Genomic DNA, 27,924 nt, shown 5'->3' with positions numbered 1-27,924 from the left:
TGATATATATATATATATATATATATATATATATATATATATATATATATATATATATATATATATATAAAAGGCAAAACTTCATAAATCATCCATAAATGACGAAAATATCATTCATTTAACTGACAAAAGATGACGGAATGAACAATAATATTATACATTAAAAGTTTTGAAAGCATAGAAATACACTAATTTGGAGACTAAAAACCAAATACACTAATTTTGTCTCTTTTTGTCCAAACTGATTTAGCAAAACCAGCCAGATAAAGAACCCGGTTTTTAAAAACCTGTTTGCCCTCGTTGGGAAGAGAGGACCAAATCGATGATTAAAAATCGAATATTCCAATTTGGGAATTGGGCATCAGCAATCAAATAGGAATATACGATAACAAGACAGATTGAAGTATTGAATGGTGATGTAATTGGGCTGGGCCTCGTAATATTTTACTATGATCTGCTGTTAATAGTGGAAGGCTTACTCTGTCTTTTAATATGCCCGGCTACCTCTATACCAAAACCCTAGATTTGTATTTGTCACTGCTTTGGGAGTAAACGCTCGTACCAGGTATCCTTTTTCTGCTCAATTGTTCACCATATATACTTATAGTCTCATTTAGTCGCCTTACTCTTCTTTACACCCTGATATACTGTTGAATTTTCTTTGTTACTGTAGATCGGCATCAGAAGGCGATCGTTTGTTCCTTAAGCAATGGCGCTGGTGAGTTTTTTGTTCGTTTTTGTGTTAGTTTTGATTAGTTGATGTTTTTATGTGCTGAGTTTGTGATGGATCTCTGTTGTTTTGTATACAACTTGTGCGGATGAGGCTTCGGATATGCATTTTTTCGTAGATCGCTTTGTTTCAATATTCATGTTGTTTGTGTAATCAATCGATCATGCTTGGTCTGTGCACTAATTTTGCTAGTCCATGTGGGTGATTTTGTTTCATAATCAACTGGAAATGACAGATATTAATCATATATTCAATATCCTATTTGTTTATATTCTCGATGAGACCAAATTTATAAGACATTGACATCCAATTATCTGATAGGGAGATAAGGATTCAGCGGTTTAGTAGGCCTCGGGAAATGTTAATCATGCTTTTTGCTCTAAACGGAATATCATTGTTAATGTTATTTACTTTTGAGTCTTATGTTTTCTCATGCAGCCTTTTCAACATCCTGAAGCTCATAAGTATTTTATACAACAAAATCAATAGCTGAAACTTCTATTATTGTTGCCTTTACTTGTATGCTATTTTTTTGGTAGATATATTGGCTTCTGATTCATATAAATTGACGTTTTAGTGTCTGCTGGTTTGTGATCATTTGGTATTTACATTCTTGTGTCAGTTATTTGCTAATCATATGATGTATTCTGCTTGTTGCAGATTATGCATGCTGGGGCAAACAACAAGAATGTTTACAAGTCATTAATTGTGGCAGAATATGTTGGTGTTGAGATTAAAATGGATGAAAACTTTCAGATGGGTGTGTCTAATAAGACTCCTGAATTTCTTAAAATGAACCCTATTGGAAAGGTATTTTCCTCTTTATTTATAATCCAATTAAAACGTTCTACGAAAAGCAAAATTTTATATAATGTTTTATACTGTATGCTTCATCATTGATGCAGGTCCCTGTTCTTGAGACTCCTGAGGGTGGAATATTTGAGAGTAATGCTATTGCTCGCTATGGTGAGGCTCCAAATAGCCATTGTTTCTAATCTTGTTTTGGTTTTGACTTTTGAGTAATGAGCTTACTTTGTTATGTTTTATGCTGCAGTTGCTCGTTTGAAACCTGGAAATTCCCTTTTTGGTTCTTCACCAATAGAATATGTAACTTTTATGTGCTCTTTAATGATTATTAAGGAATAATTATACTTATTAGAAAGCTTACCTATCTTTTGAAAATATTTTATACAGGGCCAAATTGAGCAGTGGATCGACTTTGCAACCTTGGAGCTTGATGCAAGTATGAGGGGTTGGGCCATACCAAGGTTTGGATATGCCACCTACATCAAACCTGTTAGTCACTCCTGCTCTTTTCATAATGTTATTTTGAACTTTTAATGTTTCTTTTCCATGGGTTTTTGTGAAATGCTTTAAATGACAATCTTGTGTGCATGTTTTGAAGGTTGAGGAGAGTTATATTGCTGCTACCAAGAGAGGTCTTGGTGCTCTAAACACATATCTTGCTTCACATACTTTCTTGGTTGGTGAAGGTGTTACTTTGGCTGACATCATCTTGACATGCAACCTTGTGATGGGTTTTAAATTTTTGCTCACAAAGAGTTTCACAGCTGAGTTTCCTCATGTTGAGAGGTATTTCTGGACCATGGTTAATCAACCAAAATTCAGTAAAATAATCGGAGAAGTTGTACAAACCGAAGCTGTTATTCCTCTTCCTTCAGCCAAGAAACCAGAGGATAAACCAAAACCCGAGCCTAAAAAGGAAGTCAAGAAAGAAGAAGCCCCTAAACCCAAGCCTGAAGTTGCCCCAGAGGAGGAAGAGGCACCAAAGCCTAAGGCAAAGAATCCTCTTGATTTATTGCCTCCGAGTCCTATGGTTTTGGATGACTGGAAGAGGCTTTACTCAAACACCAAAACTAACTTCCGTGAGGTTGCAATCAAAGGTATTTTCATTTTTTATTTTTTTATTTTTTCCTAAAAGATCAGTCTTTTCAAACTAACACTTGGCTGATATATTATATATTTATTGATTTTGTTGAAGGTTTTTGGGACATGTATGATCCAGAGGGATACTCTCTTTGGTTTTGCAACTACAAGTACAATGATGAGAACACTGTCTCATTTGTGACCATGAATAAGGTTGGTGGATTCCTTCAGCGTATGGATCTTGCAAGGAAATACGCGTTTGGAAAGATGTTGATTATTGGAAACGAGCCTCCATTCAAGGTCAAGGGTTTGTGGCTTTTCCGTGGGACTGAAATCCCAAAATTTGTGATGGATGAGTGTTATGACATGGAGCTTTATGAGTGGACCAAGGTTGACCTTTCTGATGAGGCACAAAAGGAGCGTGTGAATCAGATGATTGAAGATTTTGAGCCTTTTGAGGGTGAAGCACTTTTGGATGCCAAATGCTTCAAGTGAGGGGAAATGCTGGGACCCTTGACCATCAATTATTGTTGGTGATGGTGTAGATTTTTCTACAAAGTGTGTTTTTAGATATATGTTGACTTTGTTTTGTTTTGCTTTGTTTCATGATGATTACTAGCATATTATATAAACCAAACCAGTTTTGTTTTTTGGGTCTAGAGTATACATTTGCATCCCACAGTTGGTTATTGCTCCTTCTGCATTTGAAATGTGTGGCTTACAGGTTGGATAATGTTTGTCTTTCAAAACCTGGAAGAATACATGATATTTGCTAATTATTGGAAACAATAACTAGAGTTTCATCTATGTATGTCTATCGAGTGGGTTTCTTTAGATCCTGCAACAAGTTAAACTGCAACACCTATTGTAGTCTAAAAAACCTTTTTAAGTGTGTTATACATCCCAATGGAGTAGTAATCTTTTGCTTGTTTGCAATGTATTGATTAACCATATAATGTACTTGGTCTATTTAAGGGTTTGGAAATTCTACCTTATTACGTAATTGTATGATATATGCAATGTGATGTTTGGCCATTTCATCTCAATTCAAATGTGTTTACATATAATAACACATTAGTAAGTCGTTTTTTTGATTCATACCAATTGTTGCTGCTCTTACTCTATTAGGGTTGAGCATTTGGACCGGTGGACCGAACCGGATCGGACTGTTTTTTTGGACCCCCGGGCTGGTTTTCGATTCTAGGAATCCATCAAAACCGGTCCGGTCCGGTTTTTATTGGGTTTAGAATCTGTTTGATTTGATTTTAATTTTTTTTTTTGTAATTTGTGAAAATTTTTAAACAACTATAACTCATTTGTTTTCAATCAAATTGACATCCGTTTTTTTTTTCAACGTTTAATTTACAGTTTTTAGATGAATTTAGATTATAATTTTGTTGATTTTGGTATTTTATTTGATGAGTTACAGTTTTTTAAAGTTGAGCTATCAAAGCTGAAAATTTTCAGTTCTTCAGCAACATTTTTAAAATTTTGTAATCTTTGAAAATTTTTGAATAACAACTCATTTGTTTTAAGTTGGATTGACACACGGTTTTCTCCAACGTTTAATTTACAGTTTGTAGATGAATTTCGACTATAATTTTGTTGATTTTTGTATTATATTCAATGAGTTATAATCTTTCAAAGTTGGGCAATCAAAGCTGAAAATTTTCAAATTTTCATCAACATTTTTAAAATTTTATAATGTGTGAAATTTTTTAAACCATAACCCATTCGTTTTAAGTCGGATTGACCTGCGGTTTTTTCCAACATTTAGTTTACATTTTGTAGAGGAATTTACACTACATTTTTGTTGATTTTGGTATTATATTTAGTGAGTTACAATCCTTCAAAATTGAGTTATCAAAGCTGAAATATTTCAATTTTTTAACTATTATTTTAGACTATAATTCTGAAATTTTATTTATCTTTGACAGATAAATCACATGAAAAGGATTTTGGTGAACTTGGTTTATATGTTAGTTGTTTTTATTTGGAAAATTAATTTTGCAAGTTATAATATATTTTAACATCAAGGTAGATTAGTTACGCATGAAACGGAAACGTAATCATTTTGACAAGTTGTATCGTATTAAACACAATAACATACTTGTTTTAGTGAGTTCTATCAAACCCAAAAAATTATTTTAACGACTTGTACGCTATGCAATTAAAGTTGTACCAGTCCAAACGGGTCGAAGAACTGAAAAATCCGGACCTGGACTCGGACCCGAACACGGACACGGACATAGACACGACTCATCCGGTCCGGTCCACGGTCCACAACATTCACCATAACCGGTCCGATCCAAGAGTCGGTCTGGTCTGATTTGGTCCAAATGCTCACCCCTACTCTACCTTCTACGTGAAACGTTGCAGAAGACAAACATGTAATTTATAATGATTCCGAATGAAAAGGGCAAAAATGATAAATTTATAATGCTTCAAATGAAAAACAACAAACAACATTAAGGATTAATCCATAATTTGTAGTCAGAGAGTGATTAAGCAATGTTGAACTAGAGGATATGCACTTTTCAAGATTAGCCAAAACAACTTAGAATCTTCTTACTAGACATGCCTGATTTTGCTTTGACGAGATCATGTTGAGAATATCTTATAATTTATTTATTTTTTCTATTAGATGCATTGTTGCTTTATTATCTAGCAAATAACAAGATGCTTGCGAGGAGTCGGTTTGTTTTATTTCTTAATGTAACAATTCATTCTCTAATTCAACATTGTTTTCATGAGATAGTCTATTGAACAAATATATTACTTGCGAATGTCTTGCAATATTCTCATATATCTGTATTTATTGGAATTCATTGAACATAACATCTGTTTCCGATTAAGTTTTACGGGTTTTTCTTGAATTTTCATTAATTTTTGCGAATTCTTTTTATAAGATTGAATGTTTGGCAACATAATTTTTCATAGTTTTTAATTTTTTCCACATAAATTCGTTTTATATCTAACGTTTTCTCTATTTTGTGTTTTAGGCACGCACATGTTGACTTCTTTTGTTCAAACTCCACGGGATGTTATAAGTTTTTAACTCGATCATTTTATGCAGGTCTCTATCATAGTGGTAATATTCGTTTGGACAAAAGAGAGCATGTACCAAATGGTGGATCGTGTATGCATACAATTATAGTTATGTCAACCATCTGGTTATCAGGATCGGTCTGACCAGTTGAACCATCAAACTAGTAATATGACCAATTCAATATTCAATTTGGTTTTCGAAACATGCTTTTATCATTTCACATTTTGATTTAGGAAAAGATTCATTTGAGAATCACATCGATGCCAATTAGTTTTGGGAAAATGACTTAAGGTAACTAACTATTTCAGTTGTCCATATATAGGTAATGTTCTTTTTGTTGTACACATTAAGGTAACTAACTTGTTTTGTTTGTGCACATTTAGGTAATATGACTGGCTATCACATGTTTTTGCTTATGTGGCATCCACCTGGCATATGACTTGAATACGTTGCACCTACGTGGCATGGTGCATATATTGTCTTCATTCGATTACACTATAACTGTGTCATACGATTCCACCCCCAATTCTAAACCCTAGATCGATCGACGATGACTTCTTCTTCCTCATCTTATTCTTCAAAATGACAAGATGAATTTCAAGCTGATGATCTATGTGATTGCGGTTTACCATCTCGTGTGAAGATTTCAAGAACTCTTGCAACATATTCAACAATATTGATTTACCATCGAGTTTTGACAAACTCTAAATTTTCTTCCGTGGTTGTCAGGAGTTCTTGAAATCTTCACACGTGATGGTAAGCCGCAATCACATGGATGATCAGCTTGAAATTCATCTTGTTATTTTGAAGAATAAGATGAGGAAGAAGAAACAAAACAAGTCATATGCCAGGTGGATGCCACGTAGGTGCAACGTATTCAAATAACATGCTAGGTGGATGTCACATAAGCAAAAACAGGTGATAGTCTGTCATATTACCTAAATGTGAACAAACAGATGAAGTTAGTTACCTTAATGTGTAAAAAAAAAGAACATTACCTATATACGGACAACTGAAATAGTTAGTTACCTTAATAAGTCATTTTCCCATATATGCACCATGCCACGTAGGTGCAACGTATTCAAGTCATATGCCAGATGGATGCCACATAAGCAAAAACAAGTGATAGTCGGTCATATTACCTAAATGTGAACAAACAAAACAAGTTAGTTACCTTAATGTGTACAAAAAAAAGAACATTACCTATATATAGACAATTGAAATAATTAGTTACCTTAATAAGTTATTTTCCCATTAGTTTTATGATAAAATAAATTTAACAAAATTATGTCTATATTGCCTTTGATTAAAAAAATTGAAATGAAATGTGAGAAGTTATAATTTTACTTAAAATTATCATTACTAGGACTATACCATTGAATAACATGCACTTATGCTTTAGTATAAATACTTACAAAATAAATCTAACATTTAGTAAAATAAAATCTAGACCAACCTCCATTTAAATCACCTTTATAACAATTACAATATTCTAATCTAATAAATAAAAATGAATTTGCCATATGTTTTTCTTTCGTTTAATTGACTACATGTCATTTTATCATAATTTTGACATATATTTATTTTTCACTAGGTTATAACCCGTGTAACACACGGGATGACAACTAAAACAAATTTAGAATTAATAATACATTTTCAAAGTTTGAGGGCACTTCATACACATTAGACTAATTTTTAAACACTTACATAAATTAAAATTTCTTTTTCTTTTATCAAACATAAATTATTCTATGTTATTACATATAACTAAAGCCCACCTATTTTAAACTTATAAGGCACCGATAAAAAATAAAAATAAACCCCTTTTGACTCTAAAATACCCACTTTTGAAATCTCATCCAAAATTCGGAAAGTCCTTTGATCTTATATTTGCATGATTTCATTCTTGGTTTATTACTGATTTTTAGGGATTTGTATTATCAAGAGAATAGGCAACCAACTTATCTATATGCTACAATTCTAAAGTTGTTGATTTTATGCAAATATAGTTACAAAAATAAATTTTGAAACGGATTTTTTTGGTTTAAGTTGAATAATAAGAAAATAGAAAAATGACACATGACAATATGGCTTTTGAAAAATTGATGTGCCAAAAAATGGTTTTGTTTATTAAAAAAGGTAGAAGGTGGATTTTCAATATATTATTGATTTAGTTTTCATAAATTAAACCTATTATAATGACTATTAATTTCAATTTTGAAATTTCAATTTCAGTTTCAAATAAATCTCGCTATTCTAATAAAAGAATAGGTTTAATCTCATATTGACAAGTGTCATGCAATTAGAACCCCTCATTAATGCTATATATCATTTATCATGCCACTTGTCAACTTATTAATTATTCATTTCAAATTTCAAATTTTAAATTTCTCACTCTAATTTTATTAAATTAATAATTGATTCTTCATTTTAAATTTCAAAATTTAAATTTTCTTCCTTTAATTATATTAAATTAATAACATTAGATTAAAAACTAAAATAAAATTAATATAAATTATAAAATGATATAACTCCACGTATTTATTTAAATCAATGATTATAATTTTATATAACTAAAAAAATAGCTTTGAAGTAATAATTTATTTAAAATATCTTATTAATGATTTTGATTTTTTAATACGAAAGTTTAATTAATTTTATAACCATGGTTATCACAGGTTATAAACTAGTTTATAGTTTATATATGTTTAATATTTTGTTATAATTAATCCGTTTAGTACATTAGTCTGATAACTAAATACATAATTTTTATTTATTTGTTTATTTTCTGGATGTTTTTTTTCTCATAATATTTCAAATTTAAATATACTTCCTATCTAAAATATCCTATTTATTTAATCGAAAATGATAAATTTGGAAATTAGTTTTTTGGAACCCAAGTTTACTGTGACTTGTAAATAACGCTGAATGATGCAACTTATTATATGAACACTTGTCTGCCATATCCGGAAAACCCTGGCAATTTTGCGTTGATATTATCAGAGAGAGATGACGGAGATCTCGCGTCGGAGTTCGCTCCGCTTCTTATTATTCTTTTCCTCGATTTCTCTACAATTCTTTGCTGGTTCGTTCCTCAGATCTCTACACTACAACTATCTTTGTCTTTGGTTTAATCTGTTTACTCAATTGCTTGTTTTCTTCAAAGATCTACGCCTGAATACGTCAATTATAATAACAAAATCGCGAGTCAGTAGAAATTTTCTGTTCATCTCGCTTTAACAGTAAATAGGGAGGTTTTGATATATGCGTTTTAATATTCGATTGCGTTTATGCATATGTTTATCTTCCTAGATTCTGACATAATATGTGTTCTGGTGTTTATTCCGATTGCGTTTATGCACATGTTAATGAAATTTAACCTATTGCATATGATGAATTTAAGTTGCCAATTTAAATCGGCTCCTGTGGTGTTACACCATTGAGTTACTACAGTTATCTGTTGTCATAATTCATTTGTGCTGTGTTATAAATCATTTCAGGGTTTTCAGAGGATTCAAATTCCAAAGATGTGACAAAAGTTGATGCTCATTCTTCTTCAAGTAGCAAAAAAGGATCTACAATTCTGATAACATTCATCACGATTGGGGCATTTGCTGGTTTGTCATTTTTCCTCTACAGGTTATGGCAAAAGAAGAAACGTGATGAACAATATGCTCGTCTACTAAAGCTGTTTGAACAAGATGATGAGCTTGAGCTTGAACTTGGTCTTCGTGATTAAGTTAACTTCAATCAAGGTAAGCTCCCATACCCTTTAATATTTTGATTCCTATATGTACAATATATAACAAGTTTTTGTAGCTTAATTCACCCAAAACTGATTTTTTTTTTAATCAGAACAAAGGTGTAAGTGGTAGTTGTGCATCAGGAAGGCGACTCCCAGCATTTGTTTCTGGAATTAAGCAATTGTATAAATTTTATAGCGTGTGATTGAAATTTGTATGATTTTTAACAACATGATGACAAAAGATGTACTCATCTTTTTTTCAATGCTTTTATCTGTTTTGTTTATGAAAATATATGTTTTATAGGAACCACCATACTTTTGACATGTTGCTGAAGTCAGTTTATGGATAACAGTTAAATTAGTATTGTCATAATATCATTTTGTAGTTATATTATTTATAGACTTTAGGAGAAAGAAGATTTTGTAAGGTACTTGTTTTGACATATACTAAAAGCCAAGGTTATCCAATTAAACCCGTTACCTATTTTGTCTGGTCTGCCTACTTTGCATCTTTTGACATCTATCCACAAAAATATAACCGCTTTTGAGTCGAAAAAAAAAAAAAAAAAAAAAAAAAAAAAAAAAAAAAAAAAAAAACTATCTATGCTGGGTCTGATTTGGTTGGATTCATATTTATTTTACTTGTGAAATGGTTTAATGTTATCCCAAATTTTATTTTCTAGCATTACGACATGAATAGTTAAAAGGCATGTCACAGATTTTCTTGGAAAGTTATTCTTTTAACAATGTCACATTTCCGTTATTATAACTATATACAACGGTTGTTGAGACTCAAACACTTGATCTTTGATTTATTGATGTACATAAACCCATAACAAGCTATCGATCATGATAACATAGATGTGAATTCTAGAGACAATAATACGTTTATTTAACAATAAAAATAAACAAAATGTTCTCCAATGAATTAAATGTCGCAAAAAATCAGTTAAAAAAAGACAAGTCGAATGGGCCAGGTAGGCACATGGTGTGAATTTGAAAGTTATCTAACATGTATTTATAATGCTTACGATCTCTAAATCAATTTTAATAAACTATTATTATATTAAGTTTGTTACTGTATAAAAATCTAAAAAAAGATAAACTGTTGAGCTTGAGCATACTATTAGCAACCAGGACCCACCAATCAATTATCGCCTCTACCATCTTCAGAAAGCATATTATATTATGAATTGAAGTATTATCAATTAAAAAAATTCATTAAGTCATGATAAAAGAAAATACGAACATCTTACATATAAGAAACATATTTTATGAATCAACGGAAAAAGATGAACCAGAACAAGGACAAAAACGAAATCCATGTCATCTCCGTTCTCAAAAATTCAATATGTCAAGTGCCAACACTTATTATACTTCTACCTATAGCGAAGGAAAATTTCAATTCTTTCTGTCCCTTTTCAACTCTAAAACAACATAATCATCGTAGATCCAAAAATAGAAAATCCCTTATACACAACTTTTAACAATAAAAAATCAATCACATGACTCACTTTCACTTGCTGTCAGTGAAATCTGCATCAATAACATCTCCCTCAGAAGCAGAAGTAGGACCCTTGCCCGATGCTTCTGAGCCCTCAGCACCCGGGGTCTCACCGGGCCCAGGTGCACCTGCACCAGGCTGGTTGTAAAGTGACTGCCCGAGCTGCATAACTTCTTGGTTTAGGGCAGCCATGGCATCTTTTATGCTCTGTGTTGACCCGCCCGAAATGGCCTCCTTCAGCAACCCAAGCTTCTCCTCCACCTTCTCTTTCACCGGAGCAGGAACCTTCTCTCCCAATTCTTTCAGCTGTTTCTCTGTCTGGTAAACCACTGAATCAGCTTGGTTCTTTGTGTCTATGGCTTCTCTTTTCTCCTTGTCTTCTTTCGCAAACTTCTCAGCTTCATTCACCATTCTTTTTACCTGTTTCATCATATTATATTAGTAGCCAAAAAAAAAAACTGAGCCTAGAATAATTAACACATACCTCATCATCAGGGAGTGTGCTAGCACCAGTAATGGTGATATCTTGCTTCTTTCCTGTGCCTTTTTCGATTGCAGTTACAGACAAGATACCATTTGCATCAATGTCAAATTTGACTTCAATTTGTGGGACCCCACGTGGAGCAGGAGGAATTCCATCTAGACGGAAGCTTCCAAGAGACTTGTTGTCTCTAACGAATTCTCTCTCACCTTGAAGAACATTGATTTCAACACTTGTTTGGCCATCAGCAGCTGTTGAGAACACCTCTGATTTTGAACTTGGGAGAGTTGTGTTTCTTGGTATGATCTTTGTCATCACACCACCAAGGGTCTCAAGTCCAATCGACAATGGTGTCACATCAAGTAGCACAATATCACTCACATCTCCCGCCAAAACACCAGCCTAAAAACAAAAGAATTGATTGGATGGAATGGAATGGAATGGAATGGAATGAAGTTTTTATACCTGAACTGCAGCTCCCAAAGCAACAACTTCATCCGGATTGACAGTAACATTTGGTTCTTTTCCAGTTAAGCTCTTAACAACTTCTTGGACAGATGGAATTCGTGTTGAGCCACCAACAAGGATCACTTCATCAAGATCCTTGAATGATAGCTTTGCATCTCTCAATGAATTTTCAACTGGGGTTTTAAGCCTGAAAGAATGATCCATACTTTATCAGTTTTAAGTTTTAACAACAGTTGGAAAATAAAAAGACTCATTCACTAACCTATCAAGTAGATCTGAGCAAAGTTCTTCAAACTTTGCCCTTGTGAGGGTGGTATCAATGTGTTTAGGGCCATCAGCTGTGGCTGTAATGAAAGGCAAGCTAGGAAGAAAATAAACCACAAATCAGTAAAACTCATTTGCTAGAAAGTAAGAACAGCAATAAAAACTTTTTTAAATGATTCATGTACCTGATATTTGCCTGTGTCAAAGTAGAAAGTTCCATCTTAGCCTTTTCAGCTGTCTCAGTCAAACGCTGCAGGGCTTGCTTGTCCTTTAGTAGATCTATGCCTTCATCTTTCTTGAAGCTTGCAGCAAGCCAATCAACTATTCTCTACATGGAAGTGTAAAAAAAGCTTATAGCAATGAAATTATAAAAGGTAGTAAATGGACAATGGTATTGGATCTAAAACAATACTAACCTTATCAAAATCATCACCACCAAGATGTGTGTCTCCGGAAGTAGAAAGCACTTCAAAAACTCCATCACCAACCTCAAGAACTACAATCCACAAAATGAGAAACAAACATCAGAAAACAGATTTACAATAAAACATCATATTGGATTGAAAACCAAGTTATTTCAAGTCGTCCCCTCACCTGAAACATCGAAAGTACCACCTCCAAGGTCAAACACTAATATGGTTTCATTGTTTTTCCTTTCAAAACCATAAGCTAGTGATGCAGCGGTGGGCTCATTGATAATACGAAGAACTTCAAGACCAGCAATGCGACCTGCATCTTTTGTTGCTGTTCTTTGGGAATCATTGAAATAAGCAGGAACTGTTACAACAGCTTTCGTGACCTTATCATTCAGAAACTTCGAAGCATCGTCCACAAGCTTCCTCAAAACCTGATAATGGAGATGCAACAAGTTAAGCCAAATTAGGGCAAAAATATCTTACAAATTAAGTGGTATAGGGAGAACTGGTGTACCTGTGCTGAAATTTCCTCAGCGGCAAACTGTTTTCCAATAGCAGGGCAATCGAGCTTAACGTTCCCGTTCTCGTCACGCACAACCGTATACGAAATCTGCTTTGACTCCTCGTCCACCTCCGACATCTTCCTACCGATAAACCTCTTCACTGAAAAGAAGGTGTTCTCAGGATTCACAACGGCCTGCCTCTTAGCAATCTGTCCAACCAACCTATCTCCGTTCTTCGTGTACGCCACAACCGACGGCGTCGTCCTCTGCCCCTCGGCGTTGGTCACGATGACAGGCTTCCCACCTTCCATCGCACCAACAGCAGAGTTGGTAGTTCCGAGATCGATTCCCACAACTTTCTCAGCGACGACTCTAAGAGGACCATTGCTACGATTTCTTCTACTCTTGTTAAGTTTCGCAAATGATATTTGCTGTGAAAAGGAGACAGAATTCCTTAAACCTTGGCCGAATAAGACTGTTTTGGGGAACTTGATAGTAGAAGCAAAAGGTTTGCCTCCAAGAGGGTGAATCTGAGCTGTTGTTGACGCCATATGTTGCTGCTCAGGTTGAGAAGTGAAATCCTGAGCCGCTTAAACCCTAGAAAATTTGGGCAAGACGAAGGAGTAAATGGGAAAGGAAATTGAGAAGAAGATAATGTAAGGACAGAGGGTTGGGTCTTGGGTGGGTCGGAGGTCCTGTTAACAAAGCTTAAACCAACATGATAAGAAATGTAAAGCATAGGGTAGATATTAAACTTTTTGGCATAATTTAAAAATAGAGGGGCTTTTATGATACTCTCAATATTCAAGGGGCGATTTTGAATTCGACATTGTTGAGGGTGTTTCGACTTGGACTTGTGGAAGTGGCGATTTTGAATTTGACATTGTTGAGGGTGTTTCGGGACTTATGGAAACGACAATGTTTACCAAAACTTTTGAGTTTTTGGCCATAGGCAAAGTTTTTGGTCATAGGCTTTGTTAAGGTGATTTTTTCGGTTTAACAAAACTCAAAAACTAAACTTTTGGTGATTTGGATTGAGTTATAAAACTCAAAAGGGAATATTACTTATGAAGGTAATTAACTTTTCGGTATGTTTACATCTGGGTAATTATCTTTTTTTTTTACACATTTGAGTAACAAACTTGTTGGAAGTGTTCACATATAACAATTATGACCTGTTATAACATGTTAAATCATAGATGTAAACGCTTTCAACAAGTTCGTTACCTAGATGTGTAAAAAAAATAGTTAACCAAATATGAACAAAACGAAAAGTAAAAATTAAATTACACGAATAGTCCCTGTAGTTTGGGGGAATTTGTATTTTTGGTCCCTAACTTATTTTTTTAACTTGGATGGTCCCTACTATTTATTTTTGTTGCGCGTTTGGTCCCTGACTTACCTAAAAAGACTATTGTGCCCTTATTAATTTATTTTTTAATTAATTTTCTTATTTATTTATTTATTTTTTACATATTTAAAAAAAATTAATAGACCACACATATTTGTATCTCCTCGGATGATCCCTACTATTTATTTTTTAATTAATTTATTTTTTTTAACTCGGATGGTCCCTACTGTTTAATTTTGTTACGAGCTTGGTCTATGTCTTACCTAAAAAGACTATTGTGCCCTTATTAATTTATTTTTTTAAATAATTTTCTTGTTTATGTACTTATACTTTATGTATTTAAGAAAAAATAGTAGATCCCGCATATATGTATCTCCTCACCATCCCGTCTCTCATCCTTCTCAGCTTCTATTTATTTTCCATTTTTATTGATATCGACGTCTTCATCGTCACTTCTTTTTTCGGTCCTTTAACTCTGTCGAATCAATACCACAACCCACTAATGATGAAGAGACTGTAGGTTATGGTGTTGGTTCGCTAGAGTTGAAGTACCAAAAAAAGAAGGATGGTGAAGACGTCGATGTTACTAAAGATGGAAAAGAAATAGAAGTTTGGGAGGATAAGAGATGAGAAGGTGACCGGTAAGACCCAAATTAAAATTTTCAAATGTGGTTTCAGGATTACGGTGAAGAGATACAGATATGTGGGGTATATTAATTTTTTTAAATATATAAATAAGAAAATTAATTAAAAACAATTAATAAGGGCAAAATAATCTTTTTAGGTAAGACATGAACCAAACGCGTAACAAAAATAAACAGTAGAGCCCTTCCGAGTTAAAAAAATAAATTAATTAAAAAATAAACAGTAGGGTGGTCTATTAATTTTTTTAAATATACAAAAAATAAATAGATAAATAAGAAAATTAATTAAAAAATAAATTAATAAGGCACAATAGTCTCATTAGGTAAGACATGAACCAAACGCGCAACAAAAATAAGCAATAAGGACCATCCAAGTTTAAAAAAAAATAAGTTATGGACCAAAAACACAAATTACTCTAAACCATAGAGACCATTCGTGTAATTTATTTTTTACTTTTCGTTTTGTTCATATTTAGGTAACTATTTTTTTTTTTGTACACATCTAGGTAACGAACTTGTTGAAAACGTTTACATCTAGGATTTAACCTGCTATAGCAGGTCATAATGGTTATATGTAAACATTTCCAACAAGTTTGTTACCTAAATGTGTACAAAAAAAAGATAGTTACCCAGATGTGAACATACCGAAAAGTTAATTACCTTCATAAGTCATATTCCCAACTCAAAATTAAACTCAAAATTGTAATATATTTTGTATGTCAAAATTAAATTCAAAAGGGATTTGAGCTTATTGATATAAAATTCAAAAAACATCTTCTAGGATTTTCATGAAATTCAAAAAACATCTTCTAGGATTTTCATGAAACTAAAAGGGACTTGAGCTAAACTGATACAAGTTATTAGATACGATACACACAATGGAAATGACAATGTTGACCAAAACTTTGACTAGGATTTGAACGTATAATTGTAACATATTTTAATATTTTGTATGTGAATAAGATCGAATTATTTTGACCATAGGCTTTGTTAAGGTGATTTTTTCAGTGCGGTCTAACAAAACTCAAAAACTAAACTTATGGTGATTTGGATCGGGTTATAAAACTCAAAATTGTAATATATTTTGTATGTCAAAATTAAATTCAAAAGGGACTTGAGCTTATCGACATAAAATTCAAAAAACACCTTCTAGGATTTTCATGAGATCAAAAGGGACTTGAGCTAAACTGGTACAAGTTATCAGGTGCGAAACACACAATCACATAAGCTAGCTACTTTGATTTGGGTCACAACTACTAGCGGTGGTCAAGGGGTAACGGAGAGGTTGTAAAGCACACTGGGGAAGTGGATGACATGATAGTGCATGTGTAGTGATACAAATGGGGTTGTGTATAAATATACATTTTTTGTTGGTGCGCTTTTGGTGCCAAAAACCTATTTTAAGTACCATTAAACTATCTCCATCAGCAACCCAGCCCAATCCAACTTTTTAATAAAAAACTATTTTCTCTCTTTTCCACTTATACAACCCAACTCAATCCAATTTTTTACACCCATTAGCAACCCAACCCAAACACATTTTTCCTTAAAAAATATGATTTATTTTACTAAAAACTACTAGAAATATTAAAATTAAATATTTTATTTTGAAACAACTAAATTATTTATTTCAAGCATGAAATTATTAAAAATTATTTTACATTCCTGAAAAATACTTAATAAAATAGATAAAATAAATTACAAATACGGAAGATGCAAACTATATAATTATTCCTCAGTGTTGAATTTTTTCCATATATGCTCAATCAAATCGTCTTTTAGAGCGTTATGATCATCTCTATTGCGAACTTGTACCCTATTGGTCATATAACTGGATAGATCTGCAATTCATTGAGTAGAGTATTCAAATGATTGTTCGTCTTCTGCTGTTATAAATTCGGATGGATCATAATAATGAAGGTATGTGTATCGTTCATCCTCAACTATCATATTATGAATAATGATATATGCAATCATAATTTTACCCATCATATCTTTGTCCCACACAAGACAAGGGCGATGAAAAAAAATACAAAACGAGCTTGTAAAACTCCAAATGTTCGTTCAACATCTTTTCTAGCAGCCTCTTGATGTTCAGCGAATTACTTGTGTTTTTGAAGTTGTGGAGAACTTATTGACTTGACAAAGGCAGCCCATGAAGGATATATGCCATCAGTGAGATAATAAGCCATATGATTTTCTCGATCGACCTGCCAAGACATCATGAAAAAGAGGAAATCTTTGGAGGACGTTAATATCATTGCATGAACCCGATGTTCCGAAGAATGCATGTCATATCCATAAGTCATACGATGCAACAGCTTCCAAAATTATTGTTGTCTTACCGCTTCTACCTACATATTGTCCAGCCCAAGCTGTCGGACATTTTTTCCATTCCAAGTGCATGCAGTCAATACTGCCTACCATACCTGGAAATCCATGTTCTTCTCCAACATGGAGCAGTCATGCCAAATCATCTTGATTGGGGCGTCTAAGGTACTCTTCACGAAATCATGAAATAACACCTTCCACAAACTTTACAAGAGCATCCCTTGTTATAGTCTCACTCATTCTCAAATATTCATCATGTGCATCTACTGATGTCCCATATGCCAACACCCGCATAGCTCCGGTACATTTTTGTAATGGTGAAAGACCTTGTTTGCCTGTGGCATCACGTCTTTGTTGAAAATATCAGTCATTGGCTATAACAGCTTCCACTATACGGAAAAATAGTGGTTTTCCCATTCGAAATCTACCTCGAATTTTTTCTTCACCATACGTTGGGTTGTCAACAAAGTAGTCTTTCATCAAACGTGTCTTACCCTGCTCACGTTCCCAATCACAATACCTCCTTCTTGCTCTTGGGTGATCTCTTATGCTCATAATTGGTATGCTTATGAGTAACTCACTCATGATAACATCAAGTTGTCGATTTTGTTTAACAACTCATGCTTCCCATTCATCATATTCATTCACATTTGATGAACCGGAACCATCTGATGAGTTTGCATTATGAGACATTTTTCAAATACATTAGAAATGAAGAGTGAAATGAAGAGTTAAAGGTGGATATGAAAGTATGTAGTGGTGTCTCTGAAAGATGATAAACAACCCTACATTTAATAAAGATGATAATGACAACTCTGCATTCAGTAAAATAGCTTACAAATACATAATAAAATAGCTTACAAATACATTAAAGCACACTGAAAATAAAACATACACTAAACTGTAATCAGTTTCCATAAAACTTAGACATTAGAAAAAGTTTTATGTTTTCTTCTTCAGGCGACAATTGCTTATTCTGTAGGAGTGTGTTCAAATGCAAATTATGCATCTTTATTAGCTTCCCTTCATCCATTTTTTGCTCCCTTTGTTGATCCAAGTCAATTCTTTTTTTCATTACTTCTACTTCACTATCTCTACTAAGCCCCATCGCACGAAGTTCTGCAACAACTTCATTAGAAGACTTACATTTTTCTTTTCTTTTAGCTGCATCTTTACCTGTTGGACGGTTAATTGTTAAACCACCAATACTTGCCCCTTCTGTGTTGGATTGGACACAATAGTATCCTTCTTCAGTTGACCTTGATCTTTTTGTGCTACCACCACTTTCTTCATCATCCACTTTATATTCAGGACGTTATCGTGTTGCATCATGACCTAGTTATAGATCCCATTTTCGATGCTTACACATAACCTCATTAAAAACAATCGTGTCATTGAACTTGCTTCCAGGTGTCTCATATAACTTATGAGCTTCATTCTCAACATCTTTCATACTCATTCCACTTATTCTTTTTCTATATGCTTCTTAATAAACACCAACCCATTTTCCAGCACTTTCATTAAGTTGTTTATAACGACCTTTCATTTGAGCTATGTTCATATTACCAAGCTTTCCTGGGTTTTCTGCTTGATTTACATCATATAGCTCCTTCACTTGTGCCCATATTGATGTTTTCTTTTGGTTTTTTCCACGACGCTTATCTTCACTAACGATGCAATATGCTGACATTAAAGCGATATCTTCATCAGCATCTCATTTATCGCCTCTTGGGTTTTTTCCGATATTTTGTGAGGTTTGAATATTTTCAGCGATAGGGAATTGATTCAAATTTAGGAAAAATTGAGAGCTTTCATAATCTTGAAAGTTTTAATAATCTTGATAATCGTCAAGATTTAAAACGAAATTTGGATCCATGGTATCAAAGAAATAAAAAGGTTTAGAAAGGAAGAGTTAAGATGAGATATGAACTATATCAATATTATACTCTATTTATAGAGAATAAAAACCATGAATTTTAATATTTTAAAAAAAAAAGTTTACTAAAATAATATTGGATTTTTAAATATAATAACTCTTACCTAAAAATCTAAAAAATATATATACAGTTCCCCTTTCAATTTATAACATGTGGCAAGATAAGATGTGGTGAACTTTTGTGAACTTTGGGTCGTCCATGTGGCCTAGGCCACAGATATTAATTTATTTTTTTTAAATTAAAATGGGTGATCCGCCCGTCCATGTGTGCCGATTGGGGTAGTCTTAATCACAAGTCATCCATATGCCAAAAACCTTTTTAGATTTGTGTCATTTTGTTATATCAAAATTGCGTTTCGGACCATGGTTGGTTGGGTTTGATCTGAACTTACCCTTACCCTTCTCTACTTAAAAGACTTTCTCTTCGGTTTTTAATGAGAGATCACCCATCTCCTTTGCTAAAGCTTCGTGCTCTAACTACAAGTTTTCAAATTCAATAAGTGATGGTTAGGTAGATCATCCTTGTATTGAAGCCACAAAACTTCTAAATTCATGTTTTAAACCATGAATGATGATTCCTTTCATCATTGGTTCGCTGATATGTATATATATATGAGGATCAAAACCAGAGATATCTCTACATATGGACTTTACTTTGTGAAAGTATTTGGGAATAGACATGTCATATTTAAGCACTAAGGTGCTGTTTGTTTTTTCGAAGCGAAAATTAATGAAGTCTGCAGATCACCTCTGCAATCCTCTGTAGCAGAAGAGGTGGAACAAACGGCTGCAACCTATAATAATAAGAAGCATGTTTGTTTTTTAACATCTACAGACTGCTGCAGTAAACTAAAATTTAAATAAACTAATTTTATAAATTGAAAATAGTTCTCAACACTTAAACTTAATAATTCTAGTCTTAAAACATTGAAATAATAATAACAAGAACATGTATATATATATATATATATATATATATATATATATATATATATATATATATATATATATATATATATATATATATATAACTTAAAAAAAAAAAAAAAAAAAAAAAAAAAAAAAACCTTAAAAAAATATAAAAGAAGCTAATAGTTTTATTCTAGAAAAAAAACTAATTTTAAAAAACATTAAAAAGAAAAATAATAAAAAAATTAAGAAAATATTGCAAACGTTGTCTACAAAGTTCGTAAAAAATTACACACGTTAAAAAAAGATGTAACTGAAACTGAAAATATTATTAATAAAACAGTAAAAATAATTAAAAAAATCAAGTTAAAAAAAATCATGGAAATTATAAAAACAAAATGTATCACATCCGTAAATAAAAATTTAAGAAAATCAAAGTTTAAAAAAAAAAATTAAAAAAAAAAAGTTATACAAAAATTCTTAAAAAAACACTTAGAAAAAATGAAAGCTGAAGAGGTTAGAAGAGGTAAGTCAAGTGCTGCGCCACGCAGCACATACGCAAAGGTTTTATAGTCTGAAGTCTTCCAAAAAATAAACTACTGCGAGAGGGAGAGGGAAAGTGTTGCGTGTGTGCTGCGCCGCGCAGCAATAAGTGGTTTGAAGATGTTTTTATAGAAAAACAAACAACACCTAAGAGAAATTTGATTTCAAGGAGTTGAAGTTTTGTGTGAAGAGAAACAACGCATATAGAGTATCACATGCTTCTTAGGAGTCATCACATCTCTAATATGTTCTAATACATCTTATCCAAGGGTTGTCTTCAAAATAAAGATAGCCTTTAACCGCCTTGATCTTCCACATTAATAGAACTCCATTGTCGTAACAGTTAGACAACTCACAACTTGCACAAATATTGTCCCTGCATATATGAGATAATGCAAGTCGATCAAGAGTTGTAGTTTTGGTTATTAAGTTTCTTGACACCACATACTACTTGAAAACTCAGCCATTGATGAAGCCTCTAATACCGGTTTGTTAACTTGATGATCGGAACTTTCCTTGTACACAACAAAGAACTACAATGCAAGGAATTAAAGAAGGAAAAAACATATTACACACAAGTTGTATGTGCTATCATATTCAACGTGCAACTAAAGGGTGCCATATATAAAGGTAAAGACATGCATGCATGAGCTTGAACATTGAGAGGCGTTGCAAGTCAATATGAGGAAATAAATCAATAGTCCCCCAAACAAAAAAGGAAGAATTGAACCTGAGATTTCACCTAAAGATTCTCACCTACTTACTGCTAGGGCATAGGGACAATATACTAGGATGAATACGACACCAAAATGGAAGGAAATCAATTAACAAATACAACAAACCACAAAAATATATATTACGATTTAAAAACTTTAGGCTCACTTTCTATACCCAACTCAGCCTCATATCATAACAACAAGCTCATACGTAACAATAACATACAAGTAATAAGAAGCATATTGGTGCAGACACAAAATAGCCCAAATTCACTGAATGTTTAAAGCCATGAACAAGTTCTGTTTCCGAGCATGCTCTGGGATAAGCCTGTGAACAGTCTCTCTTGGAATTCCAGCAAGCTCTGTAACACAAAAACACAAAAATCATATATCTGAATTTAAAACATTTTCTTTTTTGGAAGCTTTACAATTTAAATACCAATGTTCCATAAAAAGATGATGCAACATTTGCTTCTTTAGACAGATTTCAAATGTTTGAAGTTACTCATTTGCCATTATTATCATTATTTATTAACTCATTTGTGTCTACAAGATTCTTTAATAGAAAGAATAATACCAATTTAAATTATTATTAATTAGGTTATGAATGTAACTCTTACCTTGTGGTTTAAAATTAAAGAGTGGAGGAAGGGGACGATTATTGGGAAGACGGGTAGCTGGGTCCCTCAATTCATCAAAGAAGGGGTGGACACATGCTTCCAACTGCAAAAAATGGTAAATTTATAAAAATATTTTAAAAAAAAATAAAATAAAACAATCACCACTTCATTCACCTATACAGCTAAAGTTTCATTTATAAAATTTAAACTCACAGCAGTGCAGCGCAAATTGGGTGAATACTGAAAAAACCTACAAACAAGATCCACTGCTTCAGGAGGTAATCGCTTCTGAAAAACCTGAAAAAAGTAGAAGAAAAATGTTAAATATTTATCAAATAAAGAAATAATTTTAAGGATCCATGTGAAGTATTGGTATAATTAAAGAGTTGTATTAACCAACCTTGTGCCATGGATGAGGCTTAATTTGAGGAAACCTGAACTCAGTGTAGTTTGGATTCATACACTTTATCTCCTCTCTTGTAGGTGTTCCCAAAACCTATATAAACAATTACACAAACTTATATTTTATGTTTTATATATCTCTACAAAATGTAATTTTTTTTATATATATATATATATATGAAACCAAAACTTACCTTGATAATCTCAACCAATTGATCAACACCACTTTCTCCAGGAAACAGAGGCTGCAAACAAAATAAAATTTTTAAAAAATTAAAAAAAAAATTGAAAAGAAAAGTAGAAGAGTACCTGTCCAAGTAGTAGTTCAGCCATGACACAGCCTGTTGACCATATGTCTATGGCTGTTGTATATTCAGTGGCACCAAATATCAGCTCTGGGGCACGATAATATCTTGAACAGATATATGAAACATTAGGCTCTCCTTTCACCTGAAAAAAAATAAAATAATTAATAATACTTAAAAATAGTACATAACTCAAAAAGTACATAACATATTGAGTTACTATGCACTGTTGATAAGACTTACTAGAACTTTAGCACTTCCAAAGTCACAAAGTTTCAGCTGATGTGTGTGTGGATTCACCTGAAAGTAGCAAATAAGATTTAACACAACACAACCAAATAACAATAATTAAAAAAAAAAATAATAAGTGCATAAATCATCAAGACTAATCTTACAAGTAAATTCTGTGGTTTGATGTCACGGTGACATATCCCGATACAATTATGAATATATGCAAGTGCCCTGCATATCTGCACCAAAAAGTATATAAAAGATTCAAAAAAAAAAATTAAAACTGGAGCTACATTTTCATGTCCTATTTGTAAATTGGATCTTTAATCTTTTCATATCTAATCTGAAAATAATTATGTCCCATATATACCATAAATTAGAAACGGTCTAAGCAAAAAATAAAAATAAGACTAAATTAACAAAATTGGTCCCCAAGTATCGCTGATTTTTGCAATTTGGGTCCAAAAGGTTTAATCATGCATATTAAAAAAAACAAAAAAGGGTAATATAGTCATTTTAAGTGGAACACAGACCAAAACATTCAAAAACCTCAGATAATGACCAAAATTGCAAGAGAAAACTTTTTGGGACCAAATTTGCCAAAAATAGTGATACTTAGGGACTAATATTGTACTTTAATTTAGAGTTAATAAAAAAAAAATTGGTCCCCAAGTATAGCCGATTTGTATTTGTAATTTGGTCCCAAAAAGTTTGCTTGTAATTTCGGTCCTAATTTGAGGTTTATGTAACTTTTTTGGTCCATGTTTCAAATAATATGACTATTTTTGGGACCAAAATTGCAAAAACCAACAACACCAAGTGACCAAAAGTAGTCATTTTACTTTGTTCCTGGACCAAAAACATTAGAAAAACCTCAAATAAGGACCAAAATTTCAAAAGAAAACTTATCGGGACCACATTTGCAAAAGCAAAGTAAAATCAGGGACCAAAGATGTAACATAAAGTGAGGTAGCAGTAGCACATGCCTGATAGGTATACAACTTGACATATATCAATGGCATTCGTTGGTTCATCCTAGTGTAATGCCTTGCAGTTCGGCTAACAGTTTCAGGAACAAAATCAAGAACAAGATTGAGGTAAAGCTCCTCTTTTTCAGTGGTTGAAAAGAACGAATGCTTTAATGCCACAACATTTGGATGATCCAACATTTGCATGATTTGTAGCTCCCTGTTCTTGTAACGCTTGTCTTGAAGAACTTTCTTGATTGCCACAATTTCCCCTGTTTCTCTGCATTTAGCCTACACCAATATTACAAAAAATGCATCAACTTATCAGAAACTGAACCAAACCACCATCTTCATAAATGATGTTGAAAGTTGGAAGCCAATAATAGATGAGGGTAGATTTGTAAAATGCTAAGACTTAATGGGACAATTTGTGTTAAAAGGAAACACCCATATATTGTTTCTTTTTCACTTAATGAGCTTGATAGGTTAAGCACTTAATCTGGATAGCTATATATGATTGTTTCTGTTTTACTTGATCTGAACAGAATGACTTAATGGGTTAAGCCAAAAACCTTGCTTAACGTATTAACACACCAACCCTTTTCACCTATTTGCCTCTCTTATCTTTTTTTTTCACCTAACTGATCTCACGTGAATATAGATGAATATAGTGAAACTATTTGTTACAATGCAAGGGTAAAATAATTATTTAGTTTCATTCAGATGGTTTATTCATTCTAGAAAAGAAACAAACAGACCTTATCACCTTATGTAAACACCATTTTATTCAAACAGACATCATTACCCATTCAGCCACTTTACTCATACATGACTCAATGAGGAAAAAAAGAAACAACTCCTATGTCTTCTCATTAAGCCCATTAAGACAAAAACGAAACAACTGAGCCATACTTACTTGAAAAACAACACCAAAAGAGCCAGTCCCAATCACATGCTCTGCTATGTAGCTCACAGTCTGTCATAAAAAGAAAAAAAAAAAAAAAAAAAGGATATTTTAGCATATATAACATATTTTCATGAGAATCCATGTAAATATTACAAGTTTAAAACTTATTACTTCTCACCTGTTCAGGTTGACCATTACGCCCTCCAGTTGTTGTTCTTATCACATGTCCAGCTTCTGTACCCGCCCCATGTATCATCACTGGTTCACTATCCTGGAATATTAAATTCAATTTTCAATAAAATAATTCAACTCATCACTAATTATAGACCCCATTTGTTACAAACAAACAACTACTGTGTTTGGCATGCATAGGACTAAGACAAAGATAAATGGGACAAAAGTAGAATTATTTGTCCAACTCAAAAGACACAAATGCCCTCATCATAGAAAATATCCCAAGAGAAAGTACTTACACTGACTTTGTCATCATCACGTTCCACCTTGTCTCTAATACGCATTTCAAGCATTCCCCTCCCCAATCGATCAACTGCAGCACTAGACGATTCATTAAAGCCACTAACTGTTCTTGAACTCCCAACTCCCCCATGTCCTAGGCTAGCAGAGGCCATCTTCTAGTTCTTTTCTTATGCCAAATGATGCCTAAAACTTTCTAATAATTGTTACCCTTCACAAACACTTTTGTGTCCCTCAAGATTATTCCACTCACAAACATGTGCTCCTGACAAAACATAACAAACCACAGATTAAAATAGTAAGTTTCTCGCATAATCTTTGATGTAAATGAAACAATGTATGTGACGAAATTGATTACAAATGCAGCATAAATGGTAAGCTAGATGTTATGATCACCTAACAATAGCAAGAGAAACTTCTGATGCATGCATCAAATCTAGATTAGTCAAGCATAAATAAACAAATGAAAGGAAATATTCAAAACACTTATTCTATTGCTTTTTGAGAATTCTAGATAATAATAATAATAATAACAAAAGAAATCAGGCCGTCCTTGTTCCAACCAATCATTTAATAGTTTGAATTGGTTTTGGAAAGGGATTATGTAATAGTGAATCAAAATAAATTAATTAGCTAAGTAAGAGAGAGTTCTTGGATTTGGAGTTGGAGTTGCAAATAACATCAACCTGAAATAGTTAATAGAATCAGGCAAAATAATGAAAGTGTTTATTTGATGGCTAAATGCCAAATACAGAACTGATTATTGTCGTTTTATGTAATCGCTCTAAAAATTACATCCAAACATCCCATGTAAAAGGGAATCATAAATCAATTATTCGTCAGAAATAGCTTGATGGCGTATGAACCACAAAAATAGTATAATTCACCATCAGTCAGATCCAAGTACAATCTAATCGAAATTAATCTACAAAAAAGCATAATAAATCTGAATTTTAAACGATCAGTCATTCTTCAACCCATCATGTAGTGGATCGGAGATGATTTCGATCATCCAGGAGCTAATCGGTGTAAAAAGCAAAGTTAAATCACTCACCGTGCCGAATTTCGCAGAGAATTGGGAGCAGGTATTGTGCATTTCACTGTAGTTTGTTGAAATAGACGAGTGACAGTTTCTTGATCCGATTGCTTTATCGTTTTGGGTGTTGGGGGGGTTTTCTTCTTTATTTTACCATTATCTGTAATTGGGTTTTCTCTCTCCACCAGTTTACTGCGTCTTCTTGAGAGATAGCGAGAGGGTTTTTTGGAATTTTGATCTTTTGGGTGTGGGATACTATCACAAACTTGCAACTGAGAGATGATAAAAGTCTTTTGCGTTTCTTTGTTTGCTGACAAGTAGGGTGTCAGATCTTTGTTTTCATTTCACTCTTTCATTAAATAAACGGGATAATAAACTCATAAATTACCATATTTTTTAATTTAGTTTATTATTTTTCTATAGTCTATACTAGTATTAAATAAGGATATTCGATTTCTCGTTAAATTATATTATACAATCATTTTGTTAAACCATTATATATATATATATATATATATATATATATATATATATATATATATATATATATATATATATATATATATATATATATATATATATATATATATCAATTAAATGCAACTGGTATTCGTACACATTTGAAATACATTATTAATTTTTAATAAATGTTTTACATTGGTTGATAATATTATTGGTTTTTGAATAATTGATATGTACGTGTACGTTATATATTAATTGAAACGTTACGTGTTATTTAAACAAACGAGAGTGAAAAACTAATACATTGTTTCTTATATTATTATTATTTTTTAAGTAGTGTTACATATTTCAACAAAAAAAATCTCGTATATTTTGATAAATGCATTAATCATATTATTTTCATTGGTTGTAACAAGTTTAACTAAATAGTTAATTCAACTGTGAGGTCATTCATGATGGTCTTTCCAACTACTACATTCTTCTACATCTACATCACCACCACAAAGAGAAAACTCATGGTCAAATGTTGTGACCACAACCACAGAGGGTTGGGATAGTATGTACAGCCGTTGGTTGTGGCCACGGCGAACCTCGTGTTCAGTATACCAGAAAGTCTGAGATAGAAAGAAAAAAGCAAAACGCAAAAATTAAAATATATTTCTAATAAAAAAAATTAATCATATCGTTATGTCGTATTCGATGCTATATTATGTGAAGTAATGAAACCTCATGTATAAGTTAATATTTCACTAAATCGGTCAATATCACAATAAATTTGATTATTTGTATTAAAAAAAAAAAAAAAAAAAAAAAAAAAAAAAAGTAAATCCGATGTAAGCAATGCATATTGTCCCAAATTTTTGTTGCGTACTCTAGGAACATAAATGAATATTGGCCTTTAAGTTTCGTTAATAATCAAGATCTCCAAAAATAATGTTGCATGCTTTCATCTTTAAAATTGGTGCCTATGACAAGTTAAAGGGATGCTTGGATTGTTTATCTAAAATAATTTATGTTTTTCTTAAAACGCTTATAAAACTTT

The 27,924-nt window shown here is 32.5% G+C and overlaps 4 protein-coding genes and 1 pseudogene across 4 annotated transcripts; 2 read left to right on the top strand and 3 right to left on the bottom strand.

Annotated features, from left to right (window-relative positions):
* Positions 1 to 433: 433 nt before the first annotated feature.
* LOC145047595 (putative elongation factor 1-gamma 1) lies at positions 434 to 3,268 on the top strand. The gene is made up of 8 exons (XM_078995900.1): positions 434 to 565; positions 674 to 718; positions 1,391 to 1,540; positions 1,636 to 1,696; positions 1,785 to 1,837; positions 1,925 to 2,026; positions 2,136 to 2,634; positions 2,733 to 3,268. The coding sequence occupies exons 2-8, from the start codon at positions 710 to 712 to the stop codon at positions 3,110 to 3,112; spliced, it is 1,254 nt and encodes a 417-aa protein (XP_078852026.1). The 5' UTR covers positions 434 to 565; positions 674 to 709; the 3' UTR covers positions 3,113 to 3,268.
* A 5,318-nt stretch (positions 3,269 to 8,586) lies between these two features.
* LOC145047593 (uncharacterized) lies at positions 8,587 to 9,421 on the top strand. The gene is made up of 2 exons (XM_078995897.1): positions 8,587 to 8,751; positions 9,167 to 9,421. The coding sequence occupies exons 1-2, from the start codon at positions 8,676 to 8,678 to the stop codon at positions 9,403 to 9,405; spliced, it is 315 nt and encodes a 104-aa protein (XP_078852023.1). The 5' UTR covers positions 8,587 to 8,675; the 3' UTR covers positions 9,406 to 9,421.
* Positions 9,422 to 10,722: 1,301 nt separating this feature from the next.
* On the bottom strand, positions 10,723 to 13,742 carry LOC145047592 (stromal 70 kDa heat shock-related protein, chloroplastic-like). Its single transcript, XM_078995896.1, has 8 exons — positions 13,059 to 13,742; positions 12,723 to 12,975; positions 12,545 to 12,624; positions 12,314 to 12,456; positions 12,127 to 12,225; positions 11,862 to 12,051; positions 11,400 to 11,798; positions 10,723 to 11,335 (listed from the first exon to the last, which is right to left on the bottom strand). The coding sequence occupies exons 1-8, from the start codon at positions 13,596 to 13,598 to the stop codon at positions 10,928 to 10,930; spliced, it is 2,112 nt and encodes a 703-aa protein (XP_078852022.1). The 5' UTR covers positions 13,599 to 13,742; the 3' UTR covers positions 10,723 to 10,927.
* A 3,288-nt stretch (positions 13,743 to 17,030) lies between these two features.
* Positions 17,031 to 17,928, bottom strand: LOC145046589 (uncharacterized; annotated as a pseudogene).
* A 3,643-nt stretch (positions 17,929 to 21,571) lies between these two features.
* Positions 21,572 to 26,753, bottom strand: LOC145047591 (shaggy-related protein kinase kappa-like). The gene is made up of 13 exons (XM_078995895.1): positions 26,439 to 26,753; positions 25,384 to 25,649; positions 25,089 to 25,181; positions 24,920 to 24,979; positions 24,022 to 24,294; positions 23,200 to 23,274; positions 23,048 to 23,104; positions 22,809 to 22,949; positions 22,694 to 22,744; positions 22,498 to 22,593; positions 22,311 to 22,394; positions 22,098 to 22,200; positions 21,572 to 21,839 (listed from the first exon to the last, which is right to left on the bottom strand). The coding sequence occupies exons 2-13, from the start codon at positions 25,537 to 25,539 to the stop codon at positions 21,748 to 21,750; spliced, it is 1,281 nt and encodes a 426-aa protein (XP_078852021.1). The 5' UTR covers positions 25,540 to 25,649; positions 26,439 to 26,753; the 3' UTR covers positions 21,572 to 21,747.
* Between the last annotated feature and the right edge of the window lie 1,171 nt (positions 26,754 to 27,924).

Source organism: Lactuca saligna, chromosome 5 (genome assembly GCF_052625555.1).
Source record: "Lactuca saligna cultivar CGN05327 chromosome 5, ASM5262555v1, whole genome shotgun sequence".
In the NCBI taxonomy this organism is placed as follows: Eukaryota; Viridiplantae; Streptophyta; class Magnoliopsida; order Asterales; family Asteraceae; genus Lactuca; species Lactuca saligna.
Note: the sequence above shows the minus strand (reverse complement) of the source record. Positions and strands in the feature narration are given on the sequence as shown.

Coding starts and splice junctions, on each gene's coding strand:
- LOC145047595 (XM_078995900.1), top strand. Junction 1,541..1,635: donor AAATGAACCCTATTGGAAAG/GTATTTTCCTCT, acceptor TCATTGATGCAG/GTCCCTGTTCTTGAGACTCC. Junction 1,838..1,924: donor GTTCTTCACCAATAGAATAT/GTAACTTTTATG, acceptor TATTTTATACAG/GGCCAAATTGAGCAGTGGAT.
- LOC145047593 (XM_078995897.1), top strand. CDS start 8,676: ATGACGGAGATCTCGCGTCGGAGTTCGCTCCGCTTCTTATTATTCTTT. Junction 8,752..9,166: donor TTCTCTACAATTCTTTGCTG/GTTCGTTCCTCA, acceptor AAATCATTTCAG/GGTTTTCAGAGGATTCAAAT.
- LOC145047592 (XM_078995896.1), bottom strand. CDS start 13,598: ATGGCGTCAACAACAGCTCAGATTCACCCTCTTGGAGGCAAACCTTTT. Junction 12,625..12,722: donor TGGTACTTTCGATGTTTCAG/GTGAGGGGACGA, acceptor TGTGGATTGTAG/TTCTTGAGGTTGGTGATGGA. Junction 11,799..11,861: donor CTTTGGGAGCTGCAGTTCAG/GTATAAAAACTT, acceptor TTTTGTTTTTAG/GCTGGTGTTTTGGCGGGAGA.
- LOC145047591 (XM_078995895.1), bottom strand. CDS start 25,539: ATGGCCTCTGCTAGCCTAGGACATGGGGGAGTTGGGAGTTCAAGAACA. Junction 24,980..25,088: donor GTAATGGTCAACCTGAACAG/GTGAGAAGTAAT, acceptor TTTTTATGACAG/ACTGTGAGCTACATAGCAGA. Junction 21,840..22,097: donor CTTTAATTTTAAACCACAAG/GTAAGAGTTACA, acceptor TTTGTGTTACAG/AGCTTGCTGGAATTCCAAGA.